General features: G+C 45.9%; 1 protein-coding gene across 3 annotated transcripts in view; it reads right to left on the reverse strand.

Moving 5' to 3' along the window:
* Positions 1-19,839, reverse strand: part of cadm1b (cell adhesion molecule 1b) — a 168,464-nt gene that overhangs the window by 18,740 nt on the left and 129,885 nt on the right. For all 3 annotated transcript variants that reach the window (XM_030108049.1, XM_030108050.1, XM_030108048.1), the window contains 6 exons: positions 18,007-18,153; positions 12,642-12,794; positions 9,131-9,268; positions 4,234-4,392; positions 1,721-1,817; positions 1,309-1,481 (listed from right to left, as the gene is read on the reverse strand). In XM_030108049.1, coding sequence (XP_029963909.1) covers positions 1,309-1,481; positions 1,721-1,817; positions 4,234-4,392; positions 9,131-9,268; positions 12,642-12,794; positions 18,007-18,153 — 867 coding nt within the window. The remainder of the gene's footprint in view (positions 1-1,308; positions 1,482-1,720; positions 1,818-4,233; positions 4,393-9,130; positions 9,269-12,641; positions 12,795-18,006; positions 18,154-19,839) is intronic.

A 19,839-nucleotide genomic window follows, 5' to 3' on the forward strand; every position in this document is an offset into this window, starting at 1 on the left:
GTGACTGGCGATGCAGTCCCTCGTTTTCTGACGATTTACGGCCATTTGGCTTTTACCAGGAGACGGTGTGTGGTCGACTCGGTGGCGTGCGTCACACTGCAGGTCTGCACGGTGGTCCGGAGACAGACGAACCTCAAGTGGATTAAAGTTTTTCTTTCTTTTAAAACTACTTTTTAACGTGATCCTAATTTAAGAATAAGTCTTTCAGTGTCAGCAGTTGTGCAGAGTTGTCTTGACCATATGTGCTCTTGGCTACACGCTTAGCGTGACGTGATGCCAGGGACATGGAGCTCTTTGTTGACGCTGAACTGCTCTCATCCACACTTCAATCCCAAAGTTTGTTTTTTTTCTTTTTTAAACTGAAACTTCTCATCCACCAGGCCAAGACACACACTCTCATCCATATCAGGCCTCACGTCCATAAGAATGACACTTTTCATGAACACAAGTATGATTCCTCTGCATGACGCTGGTAAATAAAAGGAATTTTCCCAGAGGCACTTGGCATTGGATTTTTAGGTGACATGGATCCAGGACTTCATGTAGCTATATATACCAAAATCTAGATTAGTTTTAAACAGTAGACAGTGCGCCGCTGCAACTCAGCTCAACTGCTGCTAGCCTGAGACCAATAGCGGGTGAGATACTGTGATACTGTGAGAGTGTATAGCTCAATAAGTGCTACAGTCTCCAGCGTGACTGTGGACGGGAAGCACTGCGCATCGAGTGGAAGCAGTGGGAGGAAAGGTCGGCGAGGAGGTCAAGTGGGATCAGTGAAGTGCTTTCTGGAGATGCACCGACCGACTTTTTCTAGAGAATGTGTGTGTTGTAGCATCCAGGCTCGGCGCAGCACGAGGCCGTCGCCGGCCCGGCTTTGTCTCGCATTCCTCTCCTCGTTTGCATAAATATAAACCTATCAAGCTAAATCTTTTCTCCCTGGTTTTCCAACGTGCCGGCTGAAAGTCGACAGCCTCCTTTCCTCCCCGCATGCGTCAGGCTCATCATGCATTAATTGTACAGCGACAGCTCAAATCTTCAGCAGTAATATGAAGCCGGGTGGATTTGTCAACTGCAGCCACCTCCTGTGATTTTAAACCCCTCATTCTTCCTGATAGAAAAGTGATTGTGTTTGTTGCATGAAAATGATGCAGTAAATCCTTATCGTCCCGTTGCAATTACTTACCTATCAAAGCTCCTGTCGGCCGTTAAGTCTGTAAACCTTCCCATGTAAGCAAGGCAGACGTTGTTCTGATGCAGGAGACAGATGGAGGCATTTAGGCGCCGAGTGCCGCGCGCCGCTATACCTACCGTACACGTAGAGGACGTAGTCGTCGTAGGCCTCGCCCACGGCGTTGGACGCCACGCAGCGGTAGGTGCCGTTGTAGGACTTGTTGAGGTTCTCGATGTACAGGTCGGAGCCGGTGACCACGGCGTGCGGCGGCACATCCTCGTCTACCCTCAGCCAGTTGATCTGATGGGGACTGGAGAGCACAAATACCACACACATCACTCAGGCGCTGTCTGTCTGGCCCACAAGCAGAAATCTGAAATAAAGGTCAAAGCTGAGATGGTCTGAGGAGGGCCACTGGCAGGCCCCGTCTAATGATGTACTTCATACAGCATGTTGACAACGGGTAACATTTAAATGGTACAATGAAATGTAAAGGTTACGGGGGGGGAACAGGGATGTACAGCGGAGAATATGAAACTCAGCACTCACTGCGGCTTCCCCTCAGCGATACACGTCAAATCCAGATTGTCACCCTCTCTGGTTAAACCTTCAGGATATGTCACCACAATCTTCACTTCAGGTTTATCTGGAAATAAAAGAGACGAGTGTTCACAATACGGAGGTGTCGAAAGGCACAACAGGGACGGCCTCTTTCCTCACACCTGCAGCCAAAGTTGAATGATTATTGGATTCTGAAGTAAAGCACAGAGAGAATCAGACCTCAGAAATGAAAGAAAAACAGCCAGGAGTGAAACATATGAGGATAAAAATGATTATCATGTGTGCTCAGCGGACGTCCAGCCAGTCTGCCGCACCTCACAGCAAAACACTTTTTTTTCCCTCTCTTATCAAGGCTCACCAAAGATTGCCAAAATGTCAAGCGGTTCCAGTCAAGCTTTCTCTTTTTCTTTCAAAGGTCAGACAAAACAGTTATCTCCCTGAAAAAAAAAAATTAATATTCCACCTCAGATGACAAAAAAGGGTACCCTAACCGGTTCCCTGATGTCTCACGGTGTAAGTTAACTTGTATAACGTCTTCAATCAGTGCAGTGTTTGAAGAGCAGCCCGGCACCATTTGACCCCGGACAAAAACAGGCTTTTTTTTTTTATTTAACTCCTTCATGGAGACGAGGCAGCGGAACACTTTTAGATGTAAAGGTCACCTGCATGATCCATGAACAAGGCAGGAAGATGGCGGCCAGAGTCCTCCCAAAGCATCATTTTCGACGGCAAACTGCATGTAGTCAATAATCCTGCTTGACCGATAGCGCTAATACTGCGATCACAGTCCGCTGTCGCTCCAGCATATCTGATACCGCTCGGGCATTTATCGCTGTGTGGAGTCCAGGATGTAGATCTCATTCCACACTACAGTTTCTATGAATTCTCTCAACGTTTTCCACTGAGGCTGCATGCCGGTGTAGTGAGAGCCCCTGCCTCACAATGCTTTGCTTCATCGTGCTCTGGATCAGCATGGACTGTAATTCATCAACGCGATGTGGATTTTTTTTAAAAGACTGAAAACAACGGCTCAATGAGACGAGTCTGGTCGTCTCAGCCTGGAGCAATCTGAAGAGTTGCAACAAGCACGGCGCTATTTTGAAGAGAGAACACAAGTTTTTCTTTAAATGTCATCAAAAAAAATATATGTTTTTTTTTTCCTTTCATAAACGGAGGGCATGGAGTGCATCTCACAACCTGTAGGCTTTTTAATTTTGCTTGAGTAAAATGATCGAATTCTCCCCGTTCCACCGTTGTTCCCACATGTATTCACACTCCTACGTAAATCCCCTCCGGTGCCGAAGTCTTGACCTGGAGTGTGGAGAACTCAGGTTAGAATCCCAGATGCAACTTAGTGAAGAGAGAAAAACTAAATGGACACTGCATTTGTACTTCTACTTTAAGTGATAGATTTGTTGAGTCGGGTGACCTCTCTGCTGTGAGGAAACAGGCCGCTGAATAAATCCTTTCAAACTTTCCCAGTCTCTTTAGAAAGCAAAATTACATTTCAGACGGATGTGTCTATTGTGACTTCAGCGTTTGCACTAAGTATCTGTTGCAGTCTTGGAGAAAAGTGGACGTCCATCCGCTTGCTATTCACCGTAATAGCCCCATCCTGTTGCTGTTATCTGTCAGTCCAACTCTGAGAAAAGTGTTCATGGCATCACAAACTTTTTAAAACTGAGATGCCTTTGGTAGAAAAACCTCAACAGCAACCCTTTTCATCATTTTTAGTTTGCTTTGTGCATTTAAAATATGTGTATGTATGTTGGAGGAAGTTCATTTCTGGTGCATTAAATCTGGTCGTGCCGTTGAGAGTGTTTGGCAGAGATTCAGTAACATCACAGTTTACCGATTCATCGCTGTAAAGGCTTTTATTCAGTTTCTAATTCACGGTTTTGATTTGGCATAAGTGAAAATGTCAAATTTTTTTTCCGGGGTTATTCAAATCCCCTGTGGCCCGGTGATAAGGATAAGGAGATTCATTGTGTTTCAAAATTCTCCTAAGTGTGGCTCATCCAAAGAGCCCAAGGTTGTTTATTTTGGCCTTGTATTTGTGGAGCTCTTATTGAAAGAAATCGTGGATGTTTTTTCAGGTGGAAATTTGAAAAACGTAGCCTTGGGCCTAAGGGGTTAACGTAACACGGGTGATTTTTTCATCTCAGCCTGATGAATATTGCACAGAGAAAACTCTTCACACTCACCAGAGGAGCTCGTGTGATGTCTGCGGATTCAAATGATCAATTAAGTCAAATTGTGCGACCCTCTCCTCGACTGTAACAGAAAGCTCAGGCTCCTCGGACGGCTCTCACTCCCCACGAGTGGCATGAATCTGCTCCGAGTCACGGTCAACAGCTTCCCGGTTCACCCTGTTGATTATTTGGCTGCATAGTTTGTTTTTCTCTGTATTATTGGTGTTAGATAAAGCTTTGAGGCTTGGCAGAGCCCCCACATGTCTGGTCGGGTTCTGGATTTGAAAAGTGAAGCTGAGAGTAACTCACAGAGCACTTCCAAGTGTCTTTGAGCCAGGAGGTCCTTTACAGCTGGGTGGTCAATGATGCAGTCCACTGGCATCCCATCATCCTCCTTGGTGACAGAAAACCTCACTTGGCTGGTGACAGTAAACATCCTGTCATACATCTCCTCAACTGTTGTTTCACCTGGAAAAAAGAAGGAGAAAAAAAAAAAAGCACCACAAGCATGAGAGTGAGGTAAAGTAAAGTTAAAACAGATCTCAGGTCGTGCAGCGGCTGCAGGGGCCTTAATGAGCAAATAGCCGGAGCGATTAGCAGCGCATTACCTGTCAGAGCGCAGCGCTTTCAGGTGGCATTTACATTTAATTTATGATTTGGTGGCGTGGGGCCCCGGCGAGACTTCAGAGGATCCAGACGGGCCCGAGGCCGTGGATTCTGACGAGGACGGCGAGCAGCGGCCGGGTCCTATCACACCTGATAATGAATGCCTCTGCAGCCGGAGGCTGGAGCATTGTTGGGGCTAACCCTGCAGTAATCTGCTGCCCACTAGGCCCTAGGCTGTCAGTGGGGCATTCATTTAGAGAGCATTACAATGCCACAGGGGCATCGCATTAGCCGCAGTGCTGAGTGTGATGGTTTACTCGCACTTAATGAAGTGAGGAAATAATTACAGCCCCACACTGACCTGCAGCACACTTTCATTTCAGCCTTGTCACAGGGGAGCCCGGCCGGACTCGGGGAGGGCAAAACACTGTTGTTCCACACTAGACGATCGCCAACACACACATATGTGGCCCTCTTGATGGATATTAACCCCACGTAACACACACCCACCCACCCAGGACCTGCCTACATAAAATCTGAGCGGTGGGATCAGTGAGCGGTCAGTGCACTGGAGGCCATGGAAACAGAGCCGTCTGCCAAAAACACACCAGCCATTTCAGAGGGGTAAGTATCTAATAACAGGAATGGTAATAATAATAATAATAATAATGATAACAACAGCAGGAATGAAAAGTGCAACAGGGTGAGAAAGTGCATCAAAACGAATTGCTCTCATTGCAGAATCTGTTATTGTGGAAATGTTTTCCTCGCAGCGAACGAGAACACCAGCAAACTGCAGTGTGTGCTCACAAATACAAATTTTTATGCTAAATACCTTGTAAAGTCTTAACTGAGGAGCAGGGTTTGATGGCGATGCCACAATAAAAGCATCATGTAAAAATCACATAACATTCACCCTCCCACTCACAAACACACACACACACACACACACACACACACACTTGTGTGAAGTTTGGACGCGCCACCACATTCAGTGGTTTTTGTCTGTGTCTGGAAAAAACTCACTGAATTCTACAGAAAGAATGAATCAGTTTAACGCAGACAACATCTGAAACTTTGGCACTTCAAACTTTCAATTATATCAACAACTTGGTGAATTGCTGCCTGGGAAAAACTTCCACTTTCAAAAATAAAGTTCTTTCATGGAGTAAAATTTGTGTTTGTTTTTGAAGGTTGCAGTAACATTGGCACAATCTCATCAGAAACAGATATTGATTTAGTTTTCAGCGTGGCGTCTGACGACCAAACTCCCAATTACAAGTTTCTGTCTCCTGAAAACAGCGAACGGCGCTGACTTCAAGCCCTGTCGGAGGACACTTCCTGCCAAATTAGCGCCGTCCTGCCTTGTAGCTGCTGCACGAGTTTGACCTCTGCGTCATGCAAATACCCAAAAAACACAGTCCAAGGTCAGGAGGAACAACGCCATAAAACACGTCTTCGGTCTACCATCGACCGGTTTCCATTATGAATCTTCCCACAGATAATGTTTTTATACGAGCGGCGATTGGAAAACTTCTCAAAGTTCCGAGTCGCGTTGTGAAGATCAGACTCATAAAGACGGAGCCGTTCCCGACGTACGGGCCGAACGACGCTTGTCAATTATCAGTGTCATCCCTGCCCAGATGAGGAAAACAACTGTGGAACAGGTCACGGAAGGACTCCAATCTGAATGCAGAGGAGATTTGAGAGCAGCGGCAGAGATGTCAAATCAAACGCTCTTGTGAGCATCGAGCACTGATCAATCCCGGCGCAATCAAGCGTAGCCTCTTCTCAGGGTGACATTTTCTTTCAGTCAGTTTCTAACCTCCAGTCTTCTGCCTGCCAACACACCAGTGATCAAGCACTTTCAACATGGATTAGACAGTAAACTGCTCCAGCGCCGCCGCCGCCATTAGCAAAGCAGGCAGAAATGAGAATAATACGGGTTTTGAACTCGCCCCAGCATCTTGATGGGATAATATTCGCCCCATCAGCGTGGAGGTTTTTCACTGCGAGCTGTGGAGGAGCCCAGAAGGCAAGATGAAAGAGACGATGAAAGAGTGAGTCGGCCGCCGCAGTTTGGCCGCCGGTCCGGAGTGGACAGAGGGGGCGGGGCTGCGGCGACGCCACGCCACGCCGGCTCCATCCAGCCCGCTGAACGGCTTCGGATGCTGCAGCTTGTCTAAATTGCTTCTCCTTCTCTGCGATTTGACACATATTTGCAGTGTGACTCGCACTTTCCAAGGATATCATTATCTCCAATGTCATTGTGAGTAAACATCCGCAAATCAGCTCAGAAATCACAGAGAGAAAGACGCCGTTCATTACTCCACAACTCGGCTGCGAACAGACAAGTTCCCTCACTATTTCAACACTCCACAGATACTTCCCTGTACATCTATCTGACAGCTTTAAAATGAGTGGAAAAACAGAAACACATTTAAATTTTCAGGTAAATCTGGGCTGAGAAGATGAGATTTTCAAAATATAGATATAAATATAAATATATATAAATGTAAAAGTGATGATTTGATTTCACTCGAAATGTCATAATGAACTAAAATAATGACAGAAAAATTTAACTAAGGCAAGCAAACATCCCTGTAGCTTGTCTAATACAGAAGGACCAGTCCTAAAGTCCTAAAAACATTCATTAACTGACATGCTTTTCTGTCTTAGGTGTTATAAAAGCAGATCAATGAATGTGAATAAATACTTTCCAAATCAAAATCAACTTGTGTGACTTTCCAGCAGTTTTTAACTCTGTCTTACTGCCTGTTTCACTGAATGGGAGGTGTTTCGATCTTGAATTCAGCAAACAGGGAGGAGGAATACGATCGAAAGCCCAGCGTAAACCTTGAGTTTAAAATATTCATTCAAAAATAAGATTCCCCAAGGTCGACTGTGTGAAACTTTGCTGGAGCTCTTCAGATGAAAAATAAAAGCAAAGTGTTATTTGATCAATGGAGAGATTGCAGAATGATTATTTTACTAAATATCGATTGTTGCCATGATTCAACATCTTTCACTGCTGCATTTAAATAACTGCTTTAATGACTGTGTGCTTTATAAGCTTTTTTCAAGCCCAAAAATACAATGTGAAGTATAACAAAAAAAAAAAAAATCTAATTAAATAAAGAGCAGAAAGTGCACAAAGTTTTCAAATTCCAACTTCTCTTCACATGATGAGCTCCAAATGTTAAAAAACAAATAATAAGTGCAGCTGCTGGATGGAACGAGCCTCTCGCCGTACTGCGGCGACAGCAGCAGCTGAGCGCCGGGCTTCACTACATTTAAATAATATTGCAGCTGTCATTTATGCTAACAAGCATTTTGCCACCTTGTGCGCCGAGTGTCTCGCGGCCGCGGCCCGTCAGTCCCCGACCTGCCAGCCTGATGAACGGCTGCAAAGCCAGTTCAGCCAATTTAAAAGAAAAAAAAAAAAAACAAAAAACCAGGGGCAGGGTTTCTCCCTCTGTCTTTACGACGTCTCCCGCCTGCAGCCAGACGTGGGACAGACCCAGTCACACAGATCCTATAAAACCAGTGGGACGTGCGCCTGTGAAACCCCACACATGCAGGCGCTAATGAATTGTTTAGCACGTCCATAATGAGAAGTGATTTGTGTTTCCTGGGGTACAGGAGGACGTGACTTTCTGCCTGGCTTTATGTATCCACTGCCACTATGGATTAGCCCCGCTCAGCGTGGCGCTGGCATTTCGCTGATCTAACCATCCCGTTGTCTCTCCCTCCCCTACACAACACTCGACAACTCATAAACAGAAATTGACTTCGACTCCTGTAGGGAACACTGGAGGCACAGATGGCATTTAGCTTCAGATTCACTCTTGTCTAAATATTTCATCTCTCAACAAGCCAAATGAATCCTCTCTATTCTAATACATATATAATTTGACAACAAGCTCAGAGACATCCACTCCATGTAAATACGATATGACTGAAATGAATACCCCCCTTGCTGTACAATAAATATATAATGAATAATTGATGACCCCTAATCATAACTGAGAGGCAATGAGGACTTTTCACGCATTCTATCGCCCTTCCTGCTGCAGCCCGCAGCTGGCCGAAGGCACTCAAATGAAGATGAAATGTGCAAATATGAGTTCATAACTATGTTTACTATGTATGAGCAGCTTAAAGTAAACAGGAAAGATTCAGAGTTTACTGGAGTCATAAAAACATATTCCATCAGCCGGAACTACATGTTGACTGTGGCTCGGGTTTTTCCTTTTTTCTTTTTTTAATTATTCAAACACGGGTCTTTAAAACGAACATTACAGCATGAGAGTGCCTGGAAGGCAGATGTTTTCAGAGATGTATGAGAAGTATGGTTGGTGCTGGTGCAGGACGGAGTCACGTCCAGGAAATCAAAGAAGACCCCCCCCACCCCTCCAGCTGTGTGCGCCAGAAAGGCTGATCTTCCCCACATACGTGTCAGTCAACATAATCAGTACAACAGGCATTAATGTTTCAGAGGAGAAGTACATTCTGCTGAGAGAGGAAGAGCCTCCAGAGAGGGATGTGGACAGGCGGAGAGCGTGTGAAGCAAACTGGGAGAGGCTGTTATTCCACTGACCTGTCAGCTCTTCCTCCCCTTTCATCCATCTGATGGAGGCGGCTGGCTTGCTGCCCATCGCCGTGCAGGTGAGCTCCGTCTCGTTCCCCTCGCTGACCACATCCTCACGGCTCTCGATGATGGGGCTGCCTGGCGGGACTGACCCACGGCGGCAGCAGCGGCGGCGGCGGCGGCGTGGACGTGTTGGGAGAGACGCAGGGAGAGAAAAGAATCACTGATAAGAAGACGAGGAACGGGCAATGTGATGTTTGTTGTCATGTTTTAGATATTAAAAAAAGAAAAGAAAAAAAACCCCACAAAGGAAAAGGTTTTTTCGGGAAATAATTCACAAATTCATGCATGAATTAAAGACAATGAAGCATGTCTGAAACACATAATCCCAGTTTGACACTGACACATGACGTCCCTCATGAGGTTCACGCCTCTGATTGGATTTGCAGCCCTGTAATTTGCCTGATTCTACCTGAGCTCCTCTCATCCCGATCAGGCAGCCGCCCGGCTGACGGACGCTCGGCGTGCATTCGGCACATTGCATGAAGGGAAGTCAGCTCCTCACCGAACTAACAAGGCGGCGTGCGGACGCCCTGCCAGCCGGCTGGCAGGCCGGTGAGTCCTGCTCTCGTCAGAGGCGGATCGCCTTCTTACGTGTGCACGCCTTTCTTAATTCAGTAAGTTGTCGGTGTGACGGAAGGCGAACCCTGCTGAACTGCGTCACCCGAGGTGCCGTAGAAAACCAGCATTATCATTAAAACACAATCGTGAAGATTGAGGTGGCAAAGATCACGGATTAACAAAGGTGATATCAAGAAATATTTAAGAGCAAACGGCGGAGATTCAATCTGACACATGTGGGGTTTGCTGTCTGATGCCGCCGCTGACTAATGTAACGTACATTCTGTATTCACAAGCTGTGCATTCTTCTCCTCAAACGAGTCCTGATTTATCAGTCGCTTTGTTGTTTATTATGTGACTCTGCTCAATATTCCATTTGATGGTTTAAGGCAGAAATACTAATTACAACTTTCATATTGTAGATATGTTGTATTTTTTATATATATATATATATATATTTTTTTTTTTTTGTTTTGTTTTTTGTTTTTTTGTTTTTTTTTGTGCATTAAGCGAGAGCAGGCAGTTAGCATCACAAATCAAGGGAATAACTCAAGGAGCGCTACGTATGAACAAAACAGGGAGGCCTGCAGCCCTGCTGTTCGCTCTCACACTTTTTATTTTCCACTTGCCATTTGTCAGCTGTTACCTGCTGGATGTTGTTGGAGCCAGATTGCTTGTTGTTGGAAGAAACACTTGTAAATGCAAGACCACAAAAACACAAACTGCTGGCTCGTCCACCAACGTCGACGTGCTTGCAATCCTGTGTCCGGTTCGTCAAAACATTACAGTTAAGAGCGGCGACGTCACTGCTTTAAGTGAACAATTAAAGGCTTCACTACATTTATCTGTAAATGTGTTTCAACACGGTTGAATCACAACGGTCAGCTGTCGAGAAAAACAATGAGGGAGCTGCTAATGTTGGAAAGATTTCTCCCCTTCACAAACTCCGGTGTAACCTGTAACGTTTCCACAACTCCTGCTCTCGATTGCACACTCTCAGTATCTCCCCATGCTGTCCGCACTGCAGATGGATGTATGTGTGTGTGTGTGAGTGTGTGTGTGTGTGAGTGGGAGGGTGAACATGATGTTGCCTCTTGGGGTAGGTCATAGATATTTTCTATTCCACGTTTTCGGGGAGTCTTGGACAGAATAACAACATGTTTCCTCTCCAAGTAAATAAAAGCAACTGTAACTTTTTCACACTGAATTCCAACATTTTACACAAATAAAGAAATGCTGACAATCAAGAAAAAAATGTTTCAATTCAGACTAAAAGCTTAATGTTAACATTTTTTTCCTGTTTTATTTTTTCAGATCCAGTTTGATCTAAGGCTGCAATGAGTTTTTAATTATGGTTAAGCTTATTTTGCCTGTGAAATGTCTTCACAGCGCACCAACAACTTTGTCTTGTGCTCAATAAGCTGCCGTGTTTTTCCTCAATGGAGCTTGTTGGCTTTCTAGATAGTGATAGAATAACAGTTTCCTGTGCCAGCTGTCTGATGGCAAGATAGAACTGTGAAAAAGTATTCTAAATATAGAGTACACTTAAACTAATATTGAATTTTTTTTTTCTGAATTCAGTGGCTGAAATATGTTTGGTTGCAGCGCGTTGCTGATCCCGAGCGTCTGTGCAGCTGCCGCCTCACCAGGTAGTCCCATAATGACTCTGGACGCTATCAGCCCGTCTCAATCTGCCTCCAATGTCTCTTTAGGTCAGAGACTCACAACCCGGGACCCCGAGGCCGCGGCTCTCTATCGGAAGGCTGCAGGTTTGATTCCTTATCTGTTCACATGTCAAAGAGTCCTTGGGCAAAATACTGAACCGTAAATTGCTCCCATTGGATAGTGGGAGCACCTTGAACGGCAGCTGGTGGGTGAATGTGACTGAGTGCTTTGAAAAGAACTGGTGAAAACGGCGTAGTTTTCCTGTGGAGTCACTAGTTGGTGCTGCTGGTTGTTTCTGTAATGATGAATATGGACTGGGAGTCATGATACCCGTTGTTGGTACCGTCCATCTCGTCACACATGTGGAGAAAAACTATTTATGATGGCCGTGGTGTGCATGTGTAGGAGCAGCTTTCACAAAAGTAGTGTTTCCCTCCATTTCCATTGAGACAAAGATGGGAACTGTTTTCAAAAAGTTGTATTTTCAGAGGCTCTGAGCAGCGTTGTCTAACAGAGGTTCTCTATTTTCTAAGAGTAAAAGTTGGGGAGTTCTTTTTAGTTATTCTTTATTCAACATTTGTTCCCCAAAATGTGATGGTTGCAGAAAGATATATGTGATTAAACTAAGAGGAAAAAAAAAACAAAACAGGATCAAGCTCTGCTCTGTCTCATTCCTTCTATTAGTCATCTTGACAAACTTGTCGAACTCGAGTTACTTGAAGCAAGAGCAAAGAAAAAAACAGTCAGCGGGATGCTTATTTCAAGGACTCTTAAATGCAACCCTTGGTTCAGAAATACTGCGGCTAGGTTTCAATTGTACAACTAGAGTAATTACTTTAAAGTGCTTTTAATTCCTTTCAATCCCCCAGGATGTCTGCATGTATAATAAAGCTTAACTAGAGTAATTTCACTCCAAAGCATCAAAGTGTGGCACAGCTGACTCTCAATAGGGAATCGTTTGGAGCAGCCAAGTCAACATTCACCGGGATTCACAGAGTCAACACAGCTGCCAAAACCAGCGCGGTCTGAGCCATCAGTTTCAGCATCTGCTCCTTTTCGTTATGCTGTTGAGCACCGCGAGAGCCTAATTGGCTGACATTTTGTTTCAGTAGCTAAAGATAACAGGATCAAAGATTACTATTATTTCATATTCGCCGTCCATGATGGAGTGAAACACAATAGAAAAAGGCTGTGTGTGCGAGAGTGTGTGAGGCTGGCTCGTCCTCACACCTACCCAGGACAGTGATGTCTGCGTAGGCTTCCTGAGGAGGATCTGTGTAGAGCTGGCACACGTAGCGTCCCTCATCGGAGAGTGACACATTGGACAGAGACACCCGCAGCTCGTTGTCAGAGAAATTCACCAGCTGGAACCGGCTGTCCTTGAGAGCTGTGGGGATACATGTGAGACAGAGGCAGTGAGGATACGCAGCGCGGGGACACAAACACGGCGATCGGGGCGAGAAGGAACAAGGAAAGGGGGGAAAATGGGGAGGAGAGAGCGGTGAGGATCAAACGGAGGATGGAGGGAGACGAGGAGAAAATGAGAGGAGGGGGGAGAGAGAGAGAGAGAGGATAAGTGCTGCCCTTTTGTGGGCTTTCTCCTTAATTGAGTAAAAGAAAAGTGAGTTTCAAAATGATTCATACAAGTTGATTTATAAAGTAGCTTTACAGTCCACAGAGCACTGGCTAAGACAGGGAAGTGTGAAGAGTGCTCATGAGGACTCCTAACAAGCTGGGAACTCTTAAAATGGGCTGCGGCTGGTCATGGATGGATGCATCAAACTCACATATTCCAGGAAAGGAGAAAAGGCATTCAAACATGCATAATGAATCGAATCAGAGAGTGGATATAGGGAGGCTTGGATGCCTCAAACTCCAAATCCAAAGCAGTCGGGAATGTGTATACTGACGGCTGTTATAGATCGGCTGGATTTTCCTTTAATGTCATCAAACTGGGTTAGCCATCCGCTCACTGCTCTTCATGTGGGTCAGCCCTCCTCCCTCAGCGCTCTTTTACATAAACAGCTCCGGCTGATTTGATTGGAGGCCTTTTGATGTCTTGACCTGCCTTCTTTATTAAGTCCTCTTTGCATCTGTGGAGCTAACGAACTCCGTTCAGCCCTTGTTTAGAGCGCGGGGAGTTTATTATTCCCCTCAGGCGTCACACTTAGCATCACGATCATTACCAAAGGTCTCGGGGCAGTGTCAACATGAACTCTCATCCCCCAATATAATTTGAGAGCTCTTTGGAAGTCTCTCCTCAAAGGGGAACAATGACACCGGCGCACCTGCGAGGGAGGGAAACCCTTCACTCCTCACACGCCGAGAGCAGTTTGGATGAGGTTCCTCCAGCGTCGCTGCTGACATGGAGGCATGCAGGCTGCACAACGCCTCGGATTTATCAACGTGTGCATATTTTCACTAAAATACGTATGACGATTATGTTCTTTAACATTTTTTTTCAGGATGAGAAAACTGTCAATGACAAATTAATAAGCTAACACTGTCATTTACGCTGCTCCGGCTCAACTGGTCTTTACATATGAGCCTTCGTCCCATCAGCTGACTGAGCATTTTCTGTCAGCTTTTCCTTCTTGCACAAAGAAACTGATTGTGTGAAGTTAATAAAACTGATCCACTCTATATAACGGCGCCCGTCAGGCAGCAGGTGGATATATTGTTCCCATAGTTCATGCGTTGGAAGAATGAATGGATGAGGGTAAAGTCTGACAGGGGGAATAACTGCGATGGCTGGAGGACTGAGTGAGAGCATCTCCAAACGGCTGCTGCTGTTCTCACTCTGCAGCGGTCAGTATCCATCTAAGAGAGGAACAGCAGTGAGTTGGTGGGTTAGGGTCATGGGTCATGGGTCATGGCGAAGGTTCAGAGCTCTGCTGGAGTCCGTGCACTGACGGGTCAGGACTGCTTTACTTACACACGAAGTGATCCTAATATAATGGCAGACGAGTTTGGTGGCAAAGAACATGAGTGTCAGTCGATCAATGTAAGTTCAATTTTTTTAGTGTTCTCACATAAAGTTTATACAACTATGACATAAAAATAGTAGTGATTTTATTCATGATAGGTGCAGAAATATAAAATAATTCAACAGAGTAACTCCAGCGTTTGTGTTAATTAGCTCTGGTGTGGTCATTTCCAACTCCTGAGTGTTTCCACTTAAAACGACCACATGCTGTGTGTGAAGACGACACTGAGTGCAGTCAGAGGAAAACCCGTGATGAAGTTGCTTCCCGGCGGCTAAACAATGCGCTGAGTGCTTCCATAACGTTAAGTGGAGCTGCAGATCCTCTCCGTCATTTTCTGTGCGTTCACCACTTTCTTCTTTTCAGGCGTCCGTATCGTCGGCCGATACAGAAATAATGACTTCATCTTTATTAAAAATTGAAGCGGGCTTGTCAGAGGCTTTCATTCGACCGAGGTTTGCCGGTGAAAGGAAAGCCTTTCGGCCGGCTATCGCTTTATAACATGAAACCTTTGTAACACAAACTCGAGACAACTCCTCAGGAAAGATGCAGTGAATAAATAATGGTGGTCCGCTGCAGCGCGGACCACAGAGGTCCACCTGCGCTGATAAAGGCTCATTTCTCCCCAGCGCAAATCACACCTCTGCCAAACTGCACGTCATTTCATGTATATCTGGCAAAATAAATGCCTCGTTCTAACAAGACCTGTGACATAATTCATCTTTATTTGCTGCAAAAGGAGCGTGTTTATCCGGCCGGCGCCGGCCCTGTGAAGCTGCTCTCATTGTGTGCCTCTCTGCTCCTGCGGCTGCTGCCTCTTCGCTCGTCGCCGCTGTTCTTGCGGCTCCTGGTGTGTCTCTGTGTCACTGCTGTTTACTTCCTTGTATACAAAGATCTGCCACTGTGTCGGGCGGCCCCGTTGACAGGTAACAATGCCACTGGCTGAGGGGGGTCCCAGCAGAACCAGCAGTCCTTCAGGAACACAGCCTAGAATAGCGCTGCCATGGGGTTCACTACACCCCCATTACCAGGAACACAAATACGCAGCGGCGGCCCAATAACACTTTATCCACCTGTCAAAGAGTCGGAGACATATTCCCATCTAATTGTGGACAAACAAAACCATTTGTGTTTTTTTTTGTCAGCGACAATAGCGCCGCATTGACTTAGGCAGAGAAAATGACATGTTTACAGGCCCGCATGGAGCAGCTCAATACCGACTGAAGAGGGAAAGGTTGTCTTAACCCCGTGGAAAGATTTCCTTAACTGCGCAGAGCCAATATTGATCGTCCCTGGGATGTAAGAGCTAATTATTCATTGTTGCTTTTCTATCTGCTCCTCGGTGTCAGAATAAATATTTTTAAGGTGTCGAGCGCGACGGGATCCATGCTCAGTCCATTCTTCTCTGCCATATTCTCGAGCAGCCCCGGGTATTTTGTACAAATATGACGAAGATGTGTACTCAAACTCCCCTGATGCTCCTCGCAAGTGAGAAAATGGAACACACGTCTCACTACCTAGACTTGTGAAATAACAGCTGGGATGCAATATAGACTGGAATGAAGGGTGTTTCTCGTTCACCTTGAATCTTGGCTCGGATCCCAGATATAAACAAGTAAAAAAGCAAAGACAAAAACTCAGTTCAAAGTAGAAGTGGCCCATATGCTCATGCATAATCATAATGTTCAATATCCTAATCTAAGAGATTATCGTAAAATCGAACCGCTACAAGGACACAAAAGTATTCCCATTATGGAGCCACAGTGAATTATCTCATATTAATCTTGGAGCATTCGGAGCTTAATGACTTGTGTAAAAGAGCTCAAAAGTCAAGGACAGATGGAGCCGCGCTTTCACGGGAAATCTCACGCAAATCTGGAGACCAACTTGTAGCAGTAGCTGAAACCTGCACGGCAAGGCAGACAGAAAAGAGAAAACCTCTCCGTGTACCCGATGTGCTGACAGCTGCAGCAGCTCCTCTCGTGCACAGAAACCTCAGAAAGATGGTGAAATACGCACCGAGTCTGACGTGTGAAGGACGCGGCGATGGGGCCGAACGCAGACCTGCACTCTGCTCCACGACCAGGAACCTTCAGCCCGGAGCGCGTCGCTAATCTACTACTTATCATCGCTATTGTGCTCTGGCCCTGCTGATTAATTGTTTGATAAGACCTCAGAAATCAGCGAGATATCCCATGTTTGATTTTAATTTAAAACTAAAAAGACGAGCTGCGGATTCATCTTCTTCAGAGGTACTTGAAAATAACATGTTTGAATCAAAGGGTGGAAGGTCCTGTGTAGTTTTATCACGGTTAAACTTCTCCCCCTCTGGTCTGCGTCATCAACATATACTGCTGCTCACTACAGTCTAAGTAAAGCAGGACTGCCTGCTCTCACACGCAGAACTGATCTCATCCAATCAGCTCATAACTCTCAAAACTCTCAGGCCACATATGGGAACCAGTCATTTTTGGTTACTGTGTTTGAACAATAAAATATTTTGCAGACGACCCCTAAATAGGCATTATGGGAATAATTGATATAAGATATATATAGTAGTGATTTTCTGTACAAATATGTTGCCATAAAAACATCTGAAACTCAATGTTCTCCATTGGTGAAGTGAATTTTGCGGCATTCAAAAACATGGACTGTAACATGAGTCTGCATCGGTGCTCGCAGAAGTTTGATGACAGTAAAGCATCTCGGCTTTACTGCTGATCTCTGACGTCTGGGCTCAGGTTTGACATCTTCTGTGTCCTCTGAGCTACTTTTACTCAAATATGCTGAAGCTGAGCCAAGAAATTACAGCAACAGTGGTACTGAAACAAAAGTTAAGTTATTGCCTGTTTGTGTGTGTGTGTGTGTGTGTGTGTGTGTGTGTGTAGCTCTGTATGGGCATTGGGCCTGTAGGTCAGAGAAACAGTATTGGGTCAAGAGGATGCAGGTTTGAATCCCACAGCTGACACTGTGGGTCCCTGAGAAAGACCTTTGACCCCCATCGGGTCCCTGGAGCACCGTGACGCGGCTGCAGCTCTGCATCCAACAAATACGACTGGTCAGTGTGGAAAAAGAATTTACCTAAAGGCATTAACAAAAGTACGATTCGTTTGTTAAGTTCTGCACTGTGGAAGGTTATCCCATGGAACATTCAGGCCAGCTGATTTTGGGCCCTTGAGCCACATATTTGACAACCCTGTTCGGTGGTTCCCGCTCTTTTTTTTCCCAGCTCGCTGCAGTTACTGTACACTGTGATTCTTAAGCGTTAGAGATAAGAGTAAACTGTAACGAGATGTGTTATGTTGGATGGAGTTGAGTCAGATTCCTCTGAAATAACCAGCATTAGAAGAAACAGGGTTCTGTTTCCAACACCACAAAACTATGAATGCCACAACACATTTGTAATGACTGGTTCAAGAATCCTCAGAATTCAGAAGCCAGCAGCCTGTCAGAGCTGAATCAACCTGGAAATCACTGTTTCCCGTCTATTTGCTGTGAAGACCTACATTTGCCTCAGCTGTTGCTCGAGGATCTATCATTTAAACGTCAAGACTTTATGCTTAAGACTTTGAGGAGACCCGGTCCTGACGCCTGGCGTGGGATACGGGCACTTACGTCGAACGTCTTTGAAGTAGATGGTCTGTCTGTTGGGGTTGAGCAGCTGGATGACGGAGTCGTCGTTGTTCTTCACCCTGCAGCTGATGGTGGCCGTCTCCCCCTCCACCACCGACACGTTGTCCGTCGCCAGGTTCTGACCTTCAACTGGAGGAGGCAGAGAACACAACGTGGAAGCGGTGAAGATTCAGCCGAGAACCCGGCGCTCCCGTCTGGATCGCAGCCTATTAAATATTTATATTTCTTACAGCAGGCATGCCATGTCAACACATGCACAGTGCAAAGATACGTGAATAGGCCGTGTAGATTGTCTGTTTGCAGCCATGTCTAATCCTTTTAATATAAGAGCCATGTGCAGTGTTTGTCACTATTGATCTCCCCCAGCTCAGAGTGGGCCCTGTGAGTCAGAGCCAGATGGGCTGTAAGCTCTGCTGCCCACGAAGGTGGAGAGGAAGAGGAGAGGGGAGGAAGGAAAACACAGAGACAAAGGACGAGTGTAAGAAAGTGGCAAGTAGTAGATATGGGCGAGGTGGAGGAGGAGGTGAGGAAGAGAGAGAGACAGAGAGAGAGAGAGAGAGAGAGAGAGAGGGAGGGAGAGAGGGAGCGCCGTGCTGGATGCTGTTTATGGTTAAGCTTTATCAGAGCCCTCCATCTGAGCTTCCATGTGACCAATGTGTGCTCAGTGTGCTCAGCGGTTCTGTTCTGTATCTGGAGGAATAAAAGTGCTGTAAGCGTCTGAGTCACTCTCGGCACACTGGCATTGTTGCCACTGGCAGACCCCGGTCCTTGTCATCGTAACTTACACCTCACACCAGACCCCGCACACAATGAGCCCCCCCCCCACCCCACCCCTTCCCCACCCTCGTCTTCAGGAGAGGAAGAGGGAGAGAATCAAAAGTCACCTTGTGCTATATTTATCTGGCAGGAGCCAAAAAAGCGTAAGGAGAATGGAGAATACGTTTTAATGCCTCAGATTCACACCGGTGGAGGAACAACACTTTCAGCCACAGCCCCAAGAAAACATCAAAAGCACATTTGCATGCCCGGGTTGTCAGACACCTCTATTGCATTCTGACATTTACAAAGTGGAGGGGGGGTGAAAAAACGCCTGCATTCTCAGATAGTGATAATGGGAATAGACAGCCAAACTAACATGATTCAAAATGAACTCTGTGAATGTGGCAAGCAATAAGAAATTAACCTCCTGTGGAGAAAAGCTCCTCAGACCTGTCTGATGCAATGAACTACCCATTTCATTCCACTCTGTTGCCAGGGCTCAGGTTCAGGACAAAAGGGAGGCAACAACAGACACGGATTACCTTCTAAATTCTTCCACAACGCAGCCAATCAAATGTCTGGAGTCAATCTTTAAGTTTATGTGCGACTCATGATGCCGCCACATCACAACACGATGAAAGGGTGCTGAATGGTGGAGACACGGCGGGAGCGACGGCTCCGTGGAACCACTAGAGGCAGACCAGCCGACGTGAAACCAGCAGGAGAGAGAACGGCTCATGACGGCCAGTGAAGAGGCTTGATGTCTGAGCTTCAACACACAGTCACCAGTCAGTGACAAGGTAGCACAGAGAGGGAAAGACACACACACGCACGCACACACACACTCCTACATGAATGCATGTTTTTGCACTGAGAGAGGAAACTGCCTGGAGACAGCACATCCCTACGCATGGACTTAAACGCCCGTTTGGACAGGATGAGTTCAGTTTTTCTTCTCTGCTACAGCTGGTGTAAGGCTCATTATAAAACCCTACTAAAAGCTGTTTGATAACCTTAAAGAGGAGGTGCCTACAGACAGGAAGTCCTCGGCAGATA

This window comes from Salarias fasciatus, chromosome 14 (genome assembly GCF_902148845.1).
Source record: "Salarias fasciatus chromosome 14, fSalaFa1.1, whole genome shotgun sequence".
In the NCBI taxonomy this organism is placed as follows: domain Eukaryota; kingdom Metazoa; phylum Chordata; class Actinopteri; order Blenniiformes; family Blenniidae; genus Salarias; species Salarias fasciatus.